Source organism: Leuresthes tenuis, unplaced genomic scaffold, assembly GCF_036924035.1.
Source record: "Leuresthes tenuis unplaced genomic scaffold, fLeuTen1.0.hap1 SCAF_5, whole genome shotgun sequence".
NCBI lineage: Eukaryota > Metazoa > Chordata > Actinopteri > Atheriniformes > Atherinopsidae > Leuresthes > Leuresthes tenuis.
This window is the reverse complement of record NW_027325359.1, coordinates 32,781,321-32,798,258: the sequence shown is the minus strand read 5'-3', so window position 1 is coordinate 32,798,258 and position 16,938 is coordinate 32,781,321. Positions and strand designations below refer to the sequence as shown.

At 44.0% G+C, this 16,938-nt stretch overlaps 1 protein-coding gene across 1 annotated transcript; it reads right to left on the bottom strand.

Annotated features, from left to right (window-relative positions):
* Window positions 1-7,463: 7,463 nt before the first annotated feature.
* On the bottom strand, window positions 7,464-16,456 carry det1 (DET1 partner of COP1 E3 ubiquitin ligase). Its single transcript, XM_072386691.1, has 9 exons — window positions 16,272-16,456; window positions 14,466-14,798; window positions 14,044-14,310; window positions 13,753-13,965; window positions 13,440-13,663; window positions 10,695-10,824; window positions 10,133-10,323; window positions 9,090-9,281; window positions 7,464-8,207 (listed from the first exon to the last, which is right to left on the bottom strand). Exons 2-9 carry the CDS (start codon window positions 14,712-14,714, stop codon window positions 8,018-8,020), a joined length of 1,656 nt encoding a protein of 551 aa, XP_072242792.1. The 5' UTR covers window positions 14,715-14,798; window positions 16,272-16,456; the 3' UTR covers window positions 7,464-8,017.
* Window positions 16,457-16,938: the final 482 nt, after the last annotated feature.

The following is a 16,938-nucleotide window of genomic DNA, read 5'->3' as shown; positions in this document are numbered from 1 at the left end:
TTAAACCTGGACCTTATTTCTGGCATGAAATGCGTTCATCTACTCACCGAGAACAGTTTGGTGAAAGTCGGCGTCCTTCGGGAGATATTTAGATAACTCGAGATCCATATAACGGAGTGAACGGGGCTTAGACGATGCAGCCTCTAAATAAGGCATTATCTGTCTTTATTTCACCAATACTTTAAGAAGAATGAATGAATGAACGTGTTCTATAGCTCTGTTAGCTCATAGCTGCTGTTATGTGGCTACTTGCAGCTACAGGAGAGCTAACAGAGGGATTTCTACACAGGCACTCTACTGGGACCACTTCATCCACACTTACTTCATCTTACTCAAAGTCATCGTTCACATTGTCAAAATCTGATAAATATCCTGCCATGTTGCACAAAACTATCAGCAGAAAACTCTGTGTGAAGTTAGCCGACTGTCACAGAGCACGGAGTGAATAAACTGTGCTGCAGGGGGGCGTGTGGATGAAGTGGTCCCAGTAGAGTGCCTGTGTAGAAATCCCTCCGTTAGCTCTCCTATAGCTGCAAGTAGCCACATAACAGGAGCTATGAGCTAACAGAGCTATAGTATAGCCAGAAATAAGGTCTAGGTTTAAAAATACCAGAGTTCCCCTTTAAGACATGTTCACAGACAGAATAAAACAGATCAACTAAAATTTGTTGTTACTTTGAATCCTCAATTCTCGAAGGTCTTTTAGGTGTTATAAGAAGGAATGAGAGGGAAAACTCCCCGCTCTCAACTTTTTTTGGAACATTTTATTGGCCCGAATTAAAAAATGGATGAATATTAATAAACTGAATTAAGTTTGCGAGTCAAAACACGGAACATGGTGAGTCCATACTGTCAGCGAAGAAATAACACTGTAAGTAAGAATCACTGCGGTTGTTTGTTCTTTATTTGGATTTACCGACTTTGACATTTTATTTTCTTTATTTGGGATTGTATCTACAGTAAGAGTTAAAATACTGACATATTAACTCTGAAAAACAATTCAACTAATGTGTGGCGAAATAAAACCATCAATATTTCACCTGAGATGTGAATAAAAGTCATTGATCAGGTTTGAGCTCCGCTTCAGAAAGCTGCAGTTTTCATTTTGTCCAGCAGGTGGAGGACTTTGACCACCTACCTGTTGCTGATCTTGTTCGCTGTCAACAGAGCAGCTCTGGGGTCACGGACATGAACTCATTACTCCATCTGTAAACCGACTTTAGATCAAATTGCCTTTAACTTGAATACAGAAAGTAGTAACTATGAGACCCGTGTGGGTTCTGATAAAATATATTGTTTGTCTCAAGTCCAAGGCCGTCTCTCCCCGCAGCAGAACTGGTTACAGCGTGTTTGTTTATACACAAAAGGCCTCCCGTTACTTTGTATTTTTAGGTCGGCCATGCTGCGAAACCTTCCCTGCGGACTTCCACCTGAAACCCCCCAACTGGTGCTCAGTCAGGTGTGTGTGTCATAGGGATGCATTAGTGTTTGTGTGTGTGCAGGTGTCGGCACCCAACTGGGTGTGTCTGGGCCAGAAATGAAGTCAGTTAGAAGTGATCTCCCACAGTCCTGCTGTATATTTGTCCCAGCGTGGTGCAGGGCCTGAGGACGGTGTGTGTACATGAAGCATCTCCACGTCAAACACAGCTGATAACACACTGAGCCAGGAGTTGGGGTTTTACTGTGTGCGTCCGTCTGTGCACTCACCTATGAGTCGTGGGACACACGTAACCTTCAATCAAATATTAGCTGCCAATATTTGGACCTCCCCCCTGCTCCCCCTGCTCATTAGGTGGTGGTGTTGTGATTTCATGGTTCTCACCAGGAGGCTCCAGGAGTGCAGAGCTGGTCTCAGTCAGCTGTGCAGATGGATGAAGGGCTCATTGGTGTGATATGAAATGTTGACACTGTTATATATGTTGCAAGGAACAATACCGGTGTGGCGGATAACAATAAAAGGTGAAGGATATGAAGGCTGCGAGGGTGGGGGATGGGTCCAGTGCAAGAGAAGACATGCAGCCGGTTTAGATGAATTATAAAAGGTTTTTCTCTTTTAATATTTGTTAAACTATCTGGAGAAACTGAACAATGATATTATGTTTCAGCTGCTGTCAGGAGATAAATAGTTATATTTACCAGCAAAACAACAGTAAACACACAGCGAGAAGAAAAGCACCCCCCATCCCTGGAGTAATAAAACTGTGGCCCTTCAGTCATCAGTGGGCATTCTGTCTGCTTTTTATATGTCACACCATAATGAAATCCTCCTGGTAAATCTTTCCTGACCTTTTTTCACTCACCTTGTATCCATGTGATTACCTGCTGTTCTCCCTCCTCCAGCCCGCTTGTATTTTTCACTAGTGTGAGGCGTAACCCTGGCACCCCCCCCACCGTCGCTGCTCCACTCTCATTGATGCTCATTAATCCATCGGAGCACGCCAAAGCGACGGTGCTGCATTTATGGAGAGGAGGCTTTTTGGGAACATTTTTGCTCTCCACGGACGAGGAGTTTGGCTTCTGTCTTTCAAATTTTTGTTGGACGTTTCATAAAACATCCCAAACATCACTTAAGCTGAACAGAATATGCCTGCGAGAAACAAACGAAGTTAATCCTTTTTCTTTAGCCGTTTTTTGCATATCTTTGTATTTGAATGTGTATATTTGTACACACATGGGATGTTTTCCCTGGCTGTAAAGGTGAGGTGCCCAACGGACACCTCACCTGTTGCTCAAAGCCAGCTGGGATGTGCTCCTTTCCCCTGGGAGGAATAGATCCGTCTCCCAAATAAATGTAAAACAGGAGGCAGGAAGCCTGTTGAACCATCTCAGAAACTTTCGCACTGAAACATGATGCTGTCAGTGTAATATCATGGAAACTCTTTGTATATTATCCTCAGTCTTCAAAGGTAATTAACACAATTCTTCTACTGTAAATATTTAAAAAGAAAACGCGCCTCTAACTCCTCACAGCGGTGACAGACCAGAACACATCTGCTCAGACAGCTACTGCCTGCTGACATATATAATATTCATATTTCTGTCTTTGATGGACGCGGTTACAGATTCAGACGAATCGCTCTGAAACAGAGCCTGAAACAAACAGCAGCTTTAGTTAGGGTTAGGGTTTTAACTTGCTCTTTAATGTAAGCAGCAGAATCTACAGTGAGTTATATGCTTTTTGTTTCAGGTAAAAAAGACTCCTCACCTAAAAATTCAAAGAGAAGATTCTCAGCTCAAATACAATAGGAGTGAGTTGGAGGTTGGGTGGGCGCACAAAGGCAGGAAAGTAGCTTAAAACAACAAAAATTCTGACAATTGTGACATAATGGCTCTAAAAAAATCTCCAAATATCATCAAGTTTAAATTTGAAATGTTTAGAAAACATAAAAGAGACTAAAATAAATGACCACAGATTCTATCACACCACATGACAGTAGAACGGTGGCACGAGTAAGAAGATTATTCATGTCATGTTTCATTTTTATCTGCGTTAATAATCCATCACAGAGACAAATATCTGTGATGGATATTATTGGATGGATATTTACAGTGTTGTTGGACGGTGGGAGGAAGCAAAGGAACCTGGAGCTGAGAAAAAACCCCTTTGGGTAGTTGCTTGGCAACTGTTAAAACAAATATATCAGATTATGGATTATGGTACTCATCAATGAGAGGAAGTGTGTGTCTGACTGCTTTCTGACTCCTGGTCTAAAGGTTGTTGTCTCTCATCCTGAAGAAGCTAAACACTGACGACTGATCGTCCTCTCAGATCAGCAGCTTCTGCAGCCGAACGCTCAAAGCTGACACAACCAAACGTTGGATCCATCTTTCATTATGTTGTAATAATCTCACATCTGCTCACCATGTTACAGTTAAAACAGCTGGAGACAAGCTGAGTGGAAAATGCATTAAAAACCTTGACTCTGGCGGATCAACACTCAGTTCTGAGTAGGTAGCAGCTCCTTAATCAATACCTAATAAGGAAATCAATAATAAGGCAATAAGGCAGTTTGTTCACACCTTTAAATGCGACCTGTTAGGTCGTCCTCCAGAAACCATCAGCAGCGAAACGCTTACGTCACTTCCTGGTTGGATGTGGTCGATAACATAACTGATTAGGGTTAGAAATCAAAACCATTAGGTTTAGTGGTTAAAAAAAAAAGAGGTAACAAATTAACACGTGCAGTGCTTTCACTTCCACTGGGAGTCACGTGTTTTACTGATGTAATTACAGGTCACTGTCCCCCGTGATGACGTAGGAGAACGGTTTAAACGCCAAATACGACCAGTTGGACCGTTTCCAAAATAATTAATTTATCCTAAAAAAAGGGGGGGAAGAAGCTGAAAAATATAACAGCAAAACAACCACAATCTCTCCAGAGGTTGCTTGGTGGTTATTGATCACTCATCCGAATTTAAACCGGTTATTTATTACCGTACAATCAGATTTTTAAACATTACAATTAACCTTATAATTAGAACTTCCGACTAACACTTGCCAACCATTTTATTACTGTTAAGCCCCATTTGTAGTTTCAGTTGTCGCAGCTGACTTGATTTGTGGATATAATTTCTTTATCTTCAGATGAGCTGAGGTACTTGCAACCTTTCCGCCTCCCTGCTGGCGCGCACGCACCTCGGTGGGAATCACTGCACTCCACTTTGAAGTGTATAATTAGATCTGATGTTTTTGTACTTGCTTTTCTTATTTCATGATATTTTCTGGCTTAGTAAACACCGCATTATGTGCTCCTTCCCCAGATCCCTTATGTTTTACCTTCAAAGGGCTGTTTGACGCTTAAGGTTTAGTTTTAGGATTAAAAGGGTTGAATTAGATTTAGGTTACAGGGTTAGGGTGTCGCTCCAGGAAATGTAGCCTCTGTAATGTCTTTGGAGTGATGGAAACTCACGTGGGGACATTTCCAAATGTTCCTTTAGCCTCCCAGACTTGAACTATTCTCCTTTGACCGTGAACTGAAAATGTCGTCACAAGAAAACAGAAACTAAACAACTCGAGACAAAAAACTGAAGGATGTAGGAGAAGAAGAAGCAGGTTATCACACTGTATATGTGGTTCAGGGTCAATCCTGCTGTGAATCCGCAACAGCCTCGTTCAGCTGGAGTCTGAATGTGGTGTGTGCGCTCGGTTAGAGGCGCTTCTGTGAGGACAAGCGCTGCAACAGGAAACACTCAGGATTGTGGCCTTTTTGGTTGCGCTGTTGCCAAGACAACAGCAATTAGAAAAAAGACTAGGTTACCAAGCAGAGAGCGGTTATGTTTCCATAGCAACCAAGGTCAGGGAGAAGGCTCCGAGTTTACCTGATTCTTCGGTACGAGGCGGATGCAGAGACATCATCGCACCGAGCGCGGAGAGCGGCCGGGTTTCACGCGCTGTGGTGACTGTGCTCCAACTCCGACCCCCATCCTGCGTCCACAATGCCGTCAACTTAAAAAGTGGACAGACGTCACTCCGAGCAGAGCCGCGTGTCTTCTCTCAGCAGCCTGAGGACCACAGACAGCGTGTCCTCTTATATGTGGGCCTGTCTGCGCCTGCTGTGCGCTCTTCCCATAATTAGCTGATTATCACAGCTTGTTGTCACACGCCGGCTTACACAAACACACTTTAATGACATAACATGGCCTCCTTAAGCCTTTATCTACAAGACTGCATTTACTGTGCCGAGCAGCTGCATAAAACTACTCCTCTGCCCTCCGAACCTCTTTGTGAACACCTTCCTCCCTTTGCTTTAACCCGGTTGGTCCATCGGACACATAAACCTGCCTTGTCCGCTGTAGTGTGTAACCAGAGGCAGGGAGAACACTTAATCCCTTGGCACCTGCTTTCCATACCGCCCTGACCTCTCTGCAGCTGCCTGGGTGTGTGTGCCTTTGCCCTCGTGTGTTTCCATGTCAGTGTGTGTGTCTATTTGCATATTTGTAGTTTCATTTGTATCTTTGTGTTATTAATAATAAATCTGAGCTAAACAGACGCCCAGAGCTTTGCAGCAGAGCAGATGGATGTGGTGTAGAGCAGCAGCATTATGATCCTACACACTGCGGAGAACAGACTGCAGGGATCAGCGCACAAATTAAACACAGCGACACTTGTACTGTGTCTTCTCTGCTGTCTGCATGCAGTTCCTTATCTGGCTCCGAGGTATGATAGAAAAATACTAAAATAATCAGAACCACAGAACTCAATCTGACCCTGAAAAACAATGTTTTACTTCTCAAAGCGTCAGACTCTCAGACCTTAAGGATAACTATTTGCTGCGACATGTCGGCAATCCAACCACAAACACAACCAATTCCATTTCAGTTTCTTTATGAATCAATACTTTTCTTTGTATTGTGCTGAACTATTCTTCACATAACCCCCCCGACGATGCTCAATCAGCTGTTTTAGTTTTTAAGGAACTAAAAACAAATATGATGCAAACCGTTTCATTTAAAGGCTGAACATTGTGACTTTTACATGATTTAAGAATAGATCAAATGGTTGTAATCATGTCATGTTTCAAATCAAGCTGAGTAAAAATATCTCTAAAACAAGTCTAAATATGCAGATGAATCTTCAGTTTAAAGTGTGTTTGCAGAGCTGAATGAGCTGTTGCACGTGGCTGACTGACAGGAAACATGGCTCCAAAAAGAGAGGGAACAATGGAGGGGATTATAAACCTACAAGAAGGTAATTCACCTCAGACTGTGGCAAAAGATGTTGGTTGTTTCCAGTCAGCTGGGTCTAAAATATGAAGCAAGTACAAATAAAACAGGAAGGTTGTAAAAGAAGAAGAAGCTACAGGTCAAAGAGTCGGGACAGAAAACTCAAAGCAACACGTCTGAAAAATAGAAAATGTTCAACTAAAGAAATGAAAAACAAATGGCCGGAGATAGGACTCAGTGTTTGTGTCTGAACTGGAAGAAAGCAGCTGAAGGAAATGGGATTTCCATCCAGAGAAGCCAAAGTAAAGCATCAGTAACACCTGAAGAGAAGAAAAGCAGCTCACAGTGGCTGAAGAGAAGCAGCCATGGACTGTGGATGGTTGGATGGAAGTGAGATGGCTGCCATCTCCTCTGGTCCTTTACATCAGCCCATATCATCAGTTTTAGGCCAATTCTTTTCCTCAGTTAGACACATTAACTCAATGACACGGTCAGCAAAGAGTCCAGATCTCAAACGGAGGTCATTTATGGTGGAAAAAACTGTTCCGTGACGAGGCTCCATCCTGCAGAGCTGATCCGTCAGCTGCTGAAAGTTGGAACCTGATGAATGGAGAAGATTGTGAAGTCCTCACAGAACTGAAGCTGTCAGAAAAGCCAGAGAGGCTGAAACAAAGTTTGACAAAGCCTTCATATTCAGCTTTTCTGAGATAAAACAGCTGAATAAACATCCTCCAAGCCTTTGTCCAGATGTTCTACAATTAAAAGCCAGAAATAAATAAATAAAATGAAAACAGCGACCAAAATGTAGACAATTTTATTGGCACAGAATATGTACAAGCTTAAAAAAAGTAAAAGCAATATAAAATCAGATGAATTCTCTCTCCATGCGTGTGGGGGAAAAGAAAGTTTGTTGGACAGCTGGTTGAGAACCGACTGGACAAGCTTTTCTGACATGAATGTGCTCGGTGGGAAAAAGAAAACACTTCTAGTTCCTTCTAAGAGGTCCGGCTACCTGCGGCTCTCACCTCCACGGCACATCAATCACTCTCTCCACATCTCCATTTACACTTATTCCAGCCTCTCCTCCCTGCAGGCCCCTCTTTGTTCTGCAGAGGAAGGGGAAAGAGGAGGTAAAAAGGAAAAGGCAGAATTGCTGCCTTCTCACTGAGAAGGAGGAGGAGGGGCAGAGGTGGAGGGAGCGGTGTGATGGTGAAGGAAAGAGGAGAGGAGCAGTGCTTTCTCTGGAGTGCGACTGGCAGAACAAAGTGTTTCGTGCCTCCTGACTGGACGTGTTTGTTGTACTGTTCCCAGCAGCTGCTGAAAGAAGCCGCTCGTCCTCTTTTAGCCATGCTCCTCACGCACAGACGTGCCTCATGTGGAAGTTCACCACGTACTCTGCGTTGGTGCGCTGGACAGAGATGGCAAAAGGTTCGAACGGGTGGAAGGTGAAGGCAACCAGGCGGCGCACGGCGTGGTTAACCGGGCGCCCCAGCAGGCCCGCCTGGATCTTAAACTTCAACAGGCCGGAGTCACGGGCGTAAAACCTGGTGGGCGACAAAGAGACGAAGCAGCGCCATTACAGTGGGGTCCAACCTGTTCTCTGACGCTTCACCTGCCTGAGGAGAACGTTGCTATCAGACCAATTTTCCAATCGATTGATTACTCAGAGGTTCTGGTGACAAACACCCATCACAACAGGCCTTATTCAGAGGAGACATTCTGCTGCTGAACAGCAGGAAAACACGCGTTACTGATGCCTTTGTTCTATTCCAGTAGCCCAGCAAGTCGTGACAGCGTTGTGAAGCAAAACCTCCACAGACAGTCGGCTCAGTGAGGTCAGGCTCACACTTTAAAGTTTCTGTCTGGCCTCTGAAGAAAATAAAGTTCATCAGAAAAAAAACACTGCTACGAATGAAGAAAACACACGATCCGTTCATGCTCCTCCCTGAGGAAGCAGCCAGCACGGAAAAGTCCATCTGAGCCTACTTTCTGAAGACAAATTCATATTTGGAGGAAAAAAAACAAAAAAATAAAGAAAATAACATTTGGATTCAGCAGGCTGTGAGTCAGAAAGGTGAAAAGATGTCAAATCGTGTACATTTACATGATATCTTCTCCTCCAGTTGGTCCAGGTGGCATCAAAGTGTTGAAGGTTACTCTCGTGGTTGCAGGGATCTCTCCATCTTTAGTCAACATCAACAGGCAACACGTGCCTTGAGATGTAAGTACTTACGTGCTTAAAAACCTCTTTAAAACCCCAGAAACATGTGGAGGATGGAAGATAAACGCTTAGAAACAAGCCCAGAACTGAAAACTCTCGATTATCTTTACAATGTTCTACCTTTTCATCCAGCAGGGAGTTAATTTAGGGTAAGAAAGAGACATTTTTAACGTGGACCACACATTAGCCCAGATGGAGAGCGTACCTGATGGGGTGGTCACCGCAGGTCTTGGGCCTCTCCATCACCGACACCCACTTGTCGTCGTAGCTGAAGAGGGAGAGGTCGAGGTAAGGGCTGCTGCTGTACGACTGGGCGCTGATGGGCAGCTGGCCCAGCAGCCGCCGCACCGCCTCAGTGTGGCCGCCATATTTGGCGTTCACTATAGTGTCCTTAAATCTGGGGAGAACACACACAGACACATCAACAGAATTCTCCATTAGGGACCATTATTCTCCACAACAGCTTCCCCTGTGACCCAGAAAACCTCATTCTCTGTTAAAGCAAGGACTCAAAAGCTCCATTTAAATCTAAAAATAGCTGTTAAAATGCATTTCTTTATTCTAACGACCGTCTCCAGAGCTCAGCAGCGACTCACAGGTCTCAACTCTCTCATCTCGTCTCTCTTTTCATTCTTTTAAGCTTTACAGCCACATTTTTCAGATGTGCTCTCACGTTGTTTCCTGCTGTGACTCCAGACTTACTGTCCTGCCTGCTTCCCTCTGCTCCTCCCTCCCTCCACCTGGTTCGAGCTGAACTGAAACTAAGCTTCAATGCTGACACGAATCCGGTTGCCTGTCCTCGCCACCTTTCAATATCTCCTCTCCTTCTCTCTGACATCAATTTTCACCACTCTAAAATCCAATTCGAAGCTCTTTTCCTGGCCCAAACTATCTTTTATCTATTCCTCCTTCTCTTCAGCCCGCCACCTCCTCTCTTCACGCAGGACTTTGTCACCTACACCGGCGAGTTAAACCGCCAAATTCAATCCCAGCTCAAGTCTTAACGCCTCTTTTCTACATCCAGATTATGTCCTCGAACGGCTTCCTGCCTCTCGTCTTCCTCCAGGCGATCCCTGCTGATCACCAACGTCTTTAAATCCTCGCTGACATTTAACTGCATGACACCAGGTGCACTTTCTCTTCCATTCAGAAACCAGCCTGACAGCAGACTGTCGGCACAGTTACGTTGAAGCCGGTTTGTCATTCATCTTAATTGTGCAGCGCAGAAGGTAATGGTGCTGTCTGTACCTTCTCTGGACCTGCCGTGCGTAGTTGTTGGACGAGGCAGAGCAGGGGAACTGGACAGCCTGGCTGTGCAGAGTGGCGTTTCTGAACAGGTCACAGAAATTCTCAAACAGCTCCAGCAGCTGGTCAGAGGTGTTCTCGAAGACTGCCAGAACCTCGGTGGACACCATGTTGTACACGACGAAGAACGACGGCTAAGAGGAAGCAAAGAGGTTGTGAAAGTCTGGAGGAAGAAGACAAAGCATTCAGTTTTTTTATTGTAGGAATGTTTTCTTAAGCCAGAACTGCAGAAGAAGGAGGAAAAGGGCTGATTATCACAAGCTTTCTATTCTCTTCTTTGGTCAAATATAAGTGGATCATCACATTTCTTTGTAAATAAACAAAGTATTAATTAGATCTTTGTTTTGTCACGGTGAAAGAGCTGCAGGACTGAACAGAATCTGTGGGACAGACGTGTCCCTGGAGACCTGAAAGAGGAATTTCTTTTCTACGGCACAAACAACAAAAGACAGCCGGAGTGCAGAGAGAGGAATGCACCCTTTGAGATGTGTGAGTGCGTTCACACCTGCGAGGGGTCGGTGACTCGGAGTGTGACCACGTCTTCGCTGGTGTATTTAATGAAGAGGTGATGCTCATCCAACAGCTGCATCTTCCACATCCTCAACCTTCTCAACTGATCAAAAAACTGGAAAAACCTGGGGGGGGGGACAAAACACACACGTGTGAGCTCAAACGCTACATGTGACGATTGGAAAGATGGTTCACACCTCATTACCCTGCTGCTGAGACAGTAACTGTCTGTTAATTATCTATTCTAATATGAAAGAGTCCGTTTCCAACAGCACCATCCAACACAAGAACAAGAACAATGCAGCACAACCACTCCTCTTCTTCTTCTTCTTCTTCCTCCTCCAACCTTCCCTGCCTACATCACCCAAAGGGCAACATTCCCACAGCACATGCAGCATGTGATGCACCTCAGAAATAACATCTTTTCTCTGAGCTTCGGTGCATAAAGTGAGGAAAAAAACGCTGTTCAACCGTGATTTAATTCACCTAACTGAGGAAACCAGTTCAGTAAAATGTTCTAAAGATTAAAGTCTGTTTTATTAGATGAACACTCATCCCATAAATATTCAGCGAGGCTCAGTAAGCTGCCTTTTTAGAGAGTTGTAGAAAGGTGGAAGTTGGGGTTGACAAATCTGAGAAATCTGGTGTTTTGGAGAGAAGTTGGAAAGCAGAAATTCTGAGCAAACCAGGAGCAGCTCAAGATTACAGCTAATAAACACGTTATCAAGCAGTGAGGCATGATGGGAAAGAGTGGCCGAGCCTTCCACCGCACGCTATAACAGCTTCAGACAGATCTGAAGGTGGAATGTGTCCCTCCGTGTAAATCAATCAACCACCTTAAATTTGATGGCTTAGTTTGTAACTATGGTCTCTCCTCAGTGATGTCAGTAAATCCAGAAAAAACACTGAAATAAGCATAATATCCATTGTCCTGTTATGACTTAGAAACAGCAAAGTCTGGACCTGCTTCAATCATGGGCAGAACCAGAGGTGGGACCAGGGGGGTACTAACCCTTAACGGAGATCTGAGGTGCCCCCCATCCAGTAAAAGCTGCCCTGTGGTATCTATCAGTGATTATCAAGTATTCATGACAATTTTTAGGTTTCCAGTGAAAAAAATGGCATATTTTAAGTAAAGAGAGTGCTTAAAAAAGGATAATTTGCAAAGTATAGTCAAAGGTAAACGACTAACGGCTGGTGAAACGTTTATGCATCTCCGTTAGCTCCACTGGAAAACGCTGATATTAGCTTCTTTGACAGTTTTGCTTCACAGGTAACTTGAGCCCCCCTTTACACCAACATGACACGGTGGGCAGCATCAGTCCCAGCCTGAAAAGGCACATGTGAAAAAAGGCTTTAGTGTCATTGTTCCCTGATGGATTCGTCTCCCACTGACTCACTCATATCGGTGATGTGCAACTGTTTATTCATCCAATGGATACATGTGCTGAAAGCATATCATCAATGACTTACATCTCAGTAATGCACCTCTGCTTTGGCATGTGGCAACACCTGAATGCATTTCACTAATCTGACGACACACGGCATTCAGCCAACGATTCGATATGATTTAATACACATCATCTTCTGAAAGATGTTAAAGGGACAGTGTGATTTGACATGAGTCATCGCTGATTGGACTGGTGGTCCGACCTTTGAACCGGAAGGAAAACACCGCCAGACAAACGGAAACAAACAAACAAACGTGTCTTCAGCGAACGCAGACTCATGTTTATGTTGTGAATATTACATCATCAACCTGCTTGTTTTACTTGCTAAATACCATAAACACAAATCCAAATTCTCTAATCACAAACCATCTTTTTACATTTTTGAGAAGCAGCTCAAACAAAACATTACAACAATCCTACATTCTATAAACAGAAAAGCCATCAAAACCACTGAGCTATGCACTTTATATGACATTTGTATGAACTAATTTATCACTGTTTTGCATAACGTGACCCCCCCCCTCCCGGCATCGTTTTGTATTATGTTAATGTTCTGTGTTTTCACTAATTGTAACGTCTGACTTTTAAATAAAGTTTGCAAAAGAAAAAAAAAAAAGAAAGAAAAAAAATTATTAGCCCATTATAGTTATTGGAAACAAAATATCGATATATATTGCGGTATCAATAAAATGGCTCAGCCCTAAATTTCAGTTAGATTGTGCTCAGTGAATAGGCTCCAGCCCACCCGCTACCTGACCGACAGATTGACGGTACAGGAAATGGATGGATGGATTGTGCTCAGTGATCTTATCACTGGGCAAAAAGAAAGTGGCGAACTTGCCAACTCCCACCTATTGATCTGCCTGAGCAACTGTGAGATGTGACAGAACAACAAACCACGGAGGCAAAGTCACACAATCCCCTGAAACCAATCGATCCACTGCCAAGACCCTGGCATCAGGCATCACATGACACCTCAAGAGGTGCTACATCCATGTTCTGACAGGTCAAAGCTGCTTCGGTGAAGCAACAATAACTAATCTATCCTGATGTCACATGCTAACATGTATTTTATCATCATCAACCCTTTACATCCAGCTCAGTAGTAGCAGTGGTGTGATTTTATACCAGTAAAAGTGCTCATTTTAAAGTTGTTTTGAGACTAAAATGTTAAAACTTAATGTTTTCTTAATGTCATTCTGGGGAACTCAACTGAGAAAAACATGAAAATAAGCAAGAAAGAGAACAAACCAAGCACAGGAAGCAAAAAGAAGTGCATGGAATATTACCTCCTCTTGGCTGTGGCGCTGCCGTCCTGCTCAGCCCTCCTCCACAGGTAGACCAGCAGCCTGTGCTTCAGGGAGTTGATGGTTTTATCAGTGTACAGACGAGGGAAGCCGGGCTGGCTCTCTGCCTGAGCTTCTGTATAAACAGCTGAAAGAGTCAAGAGGTCGTCCTCATAACAGAAGCGACCGATAGTCCTTACATCCAGAAACGTTCCATCAGGAGTCACCTGACAGCCATGAAGGGAAAGAGAGTTTCATCTTTTCTTTCCGGGGGAATATCACCAAAGAATGCCTTCTGAACTGGGAATCTGCTCACCTGAAACACATGGATGGTCTGCTGCTGCACTGACAACACAGCCAGGATGTTCCTGTACAGGTACAGACCTTGGTTGTGCGACAGGATGATCTTGTCACACTTGAAGGACCTGGTGTCACACAGCCTGCCGGTGTGGAGGTCGATGATGTGGAGGGAGTAGTCTTCTAGAGGAGACCGAGGGTTGGGAGTCACAGACTCGTTGTTGCGATACACCTGGTGGGACATCACATGTGGGTGAAAGAAGCAGCGTGACAGAAAACTCCCGGCCGCTGTCATTAAAACTCGTATCACCTCAAAGAAGTATGGCGGCGGCTCCTCCGGGACGTAAACAGCCGAGCCGACGATGACGTAGCGGCAGTCGTCCGTGAAGAGGCTGCACTCCCGGTTCAGATGTTCTCCATTCGAGGCCACATTAGTGACATGAAGCAAAGAGAAGAAGCGATCAAACAGGCGGCCTCGGATGTTGAGGGAGCGCTGATCGTTGGCTGTTAAAAGCGTCTCGCCCTCCTGGCCCCTCAGCAGGTCCTGGGCCGCCTGGCAGCCTTGGTATTCATAGATCTGTAGGAGAGAAGGTTGTCCTGAATGCCTTTGTCTCAGACAAACCTGGTAGATCAATTAGCCGAGTCTCTTTATCCTGACCCAGCAGGGAGAAACTAAATACAGTTTGTTGTCTTTAAAATCGTGTGAAGGGGAAGAAGGTTCTGTCTGCTTACCTCCAGGGAAGTCTGGTCGGAGGAAAAGGCGATGAAGCAGCGTCCATCTGGTGAGAACTTCCTGAGGAAGCAAGGCGGCTTCTCCACATTGACCACAGTAAAGTTAGGGAACAAGTTCTGGTGGAAGCAGCGCACTCGGTACCAGTGAGCTCCAGGTCGACCAGAGCAGATCCGTCGTCTCTCCAGACGATGGACCACGTTCTGATTCTGAATGCGTCTGGGTTTCAAGGTTGGGGTGTCCTCATCCATCGCAGCAACAGGAGGACGATGTCACTCCCTCCTCAGTCGGCTGTTAGTCGTAGAAGCACAGACACCTCATCACAGTCCTGTTACCTGAGAGAGGACAGAGACGCTCTGTTCAGTGGGAGTTCAGCCATATAAGCAGGTTCTAAAGCTACTTATTCACTTTCCTCAGCTACGTGCTGTGCATAGGGCCCACGATCCATGGGGGGGCCCCATTTTGTGCAGGAGGAGCGCGTTGAGTGCGAGTCGGGAGCAAGCAAAAGAAAGAAAAGGTCTCAACAAGACGAGGCTTGTGCTTCACTTGAAGGTGGGTATGTTGTTGAAATAAAAAAGAAAAACTTTGTGGCATAAACCCCACAGCTGCCGGCCTGCCAGTCATGAGACAGAAGAGAGGATCATTCTGTCTCTATGTGGACCGGAGATTCAACTTTCCAGCCGCCCTGATTATCATTTATTGAATGTCTTATTAACTGTACATACATAAGGCGTAAAAGGCTTGTTGAAAGAGACTGTTCATTTCATTTGTTCCTACTGCTAAAGGTTGTAAACCTAAATGGCATTTTGTTAAAGTAAAATTCTGCTGAGGGCCCCAGTTTGAGTTTTCTTTTAAATATGACTTGTTAAAGATGCAAGCGTGCACTGATTCTCCTTTAAAAGCGTTTTGACACGACCGGTAACTAACAATATAAGATCATCTCTCTTGTGCCTGTCACAAAGACACATCATCTGTTCCCATTTCTTTAGCTGCATCTATGAAAAACAGCAAAGAAAACACAGTTTGACAGACAGAAAATAGCATTTCTGCAGCAACAAGGTGATTCCCAAAGAGATGTTAGCTGAAAACTTGACATATCTCAGCATGGTGTCCTTAAAACATTTGAGGAAACTGGACAAGTGGAGGACAAAATAATTAGTGTCAGGCCTAAAAAACTATCTACAGCAGATGAACAGGATTAAAGAACAACAGAAAGCTTGTCTAAAGGAGCTCAGACCAAATATTCACTTTCCTGCTTGTTAGATTTGCACAAACTGTCTTTGGCATACCTTGATATTTGGATTAGTTGAATTAAATAGCTGCACCTATTCCTGAAAATAAAATTAGGAAACGAGAGGAGGCTCATGACTTCGTCCACACCCTCACCCCACCTTCCATCATTCCCATGACTTGCATAGAAACTTTTCAGAAAACTGTTACTGGTCATAAAGGTGATTCGTCATAGTCAGCTTTGCACTTCTGAAACCACATCAGTTCAACGAATCATCCATATGAGAATCAGATGAGCGAACAGGCTTGTTTTTAAGAAAACATCAGCTCTTAGTAGCAGTTGGAGTGTCTGAGAAGTTTAAACAGACACAGAACACATCAGATTACGAACATCTGCACACAGCAGCTCCTGTTTCTGGTTTTATTTAACTGTAGAGGTCAGAACTAAGTCTACTCCTGGTCGACAGCTGATCCAACTCGACTATAAAAAGCCTGATGCACACTTGCTTGCTTTATAAGAAATGTTCTGCTCCAAGTTCAGCACAGGGCTGTGAAGTTTGGCTCGACAAAATACTTACAGTTAGAGTTTGTCACCACTCCTCAGCTTTTGCCTCCTCTTAGACGAAAAATGCCCAGCTTAATTTATTCCGTAAAGTCCAAAATCAACTTAAAAATATACATTAACATTCATGTCTCTCCAAATATCCGCCTGTCCTTAGCATTTGCGATCCAGAAGCAGAAGCCGCTGTGCTTGTTTCCAGAGAGACGAAGAGGAAACGCAGAAGAAGAAGTAGAAGAAGACATGACCGCTCAAAGCGCTGTCTCTTTAAACAGCGCCAAAACCTCCTATACTGGTAAGGAATGGTACTGCAGTCAGATTTGATATACAGGCAGCTGAAAGGACCTAAATCACGTACAGTAATAACATGTTGCTGGATCAAAATAAGACAAAAATGCTTTATATAATAGTTAAGGTACAATAATTTACAGCTAAGCATTAGAACCAATGACCTTAATTAAATTGTGAGGTATAACGTTTCATGTAGATGAAAAATTAACACAGTTGATTAAAAACGTTCTTTAAAAAATCTAATGTCACCTCAAAATACTAAAACTAATATGTTATGAATGTAAAGTATTTCTGAACATGTCGGTGTACCATTTTTTAAAATACAAGTGGGTAAACTGAAATGGACTCAATTTTCAGGAAAGCCTTTTTGTGGCCCAAACACGTGCCGAATGTAC

Coding starts and splice junctions, on each gene's coding strand:
- det1 (XM_072386691.1), bottom strand. CDS start 14,714: ATGGATGAGGACACCCCAACCTTGAAACCCAGACGCATTCAGAATCAG. Junction 14,311..14,465: donor CCGACCAGACTTCCCTGGAG/GTAAGCAGACAG, acceptor TCTCTCCTACAG/ATCTATGAATACCAAGGCTG. Junction 13,664..13,752: donor AGACCATCCATGTGTTTCAG/GTGAGCAGATTC, acceptor CATGGCTGTCAG/GTGACTCCTGATGGAACGTT.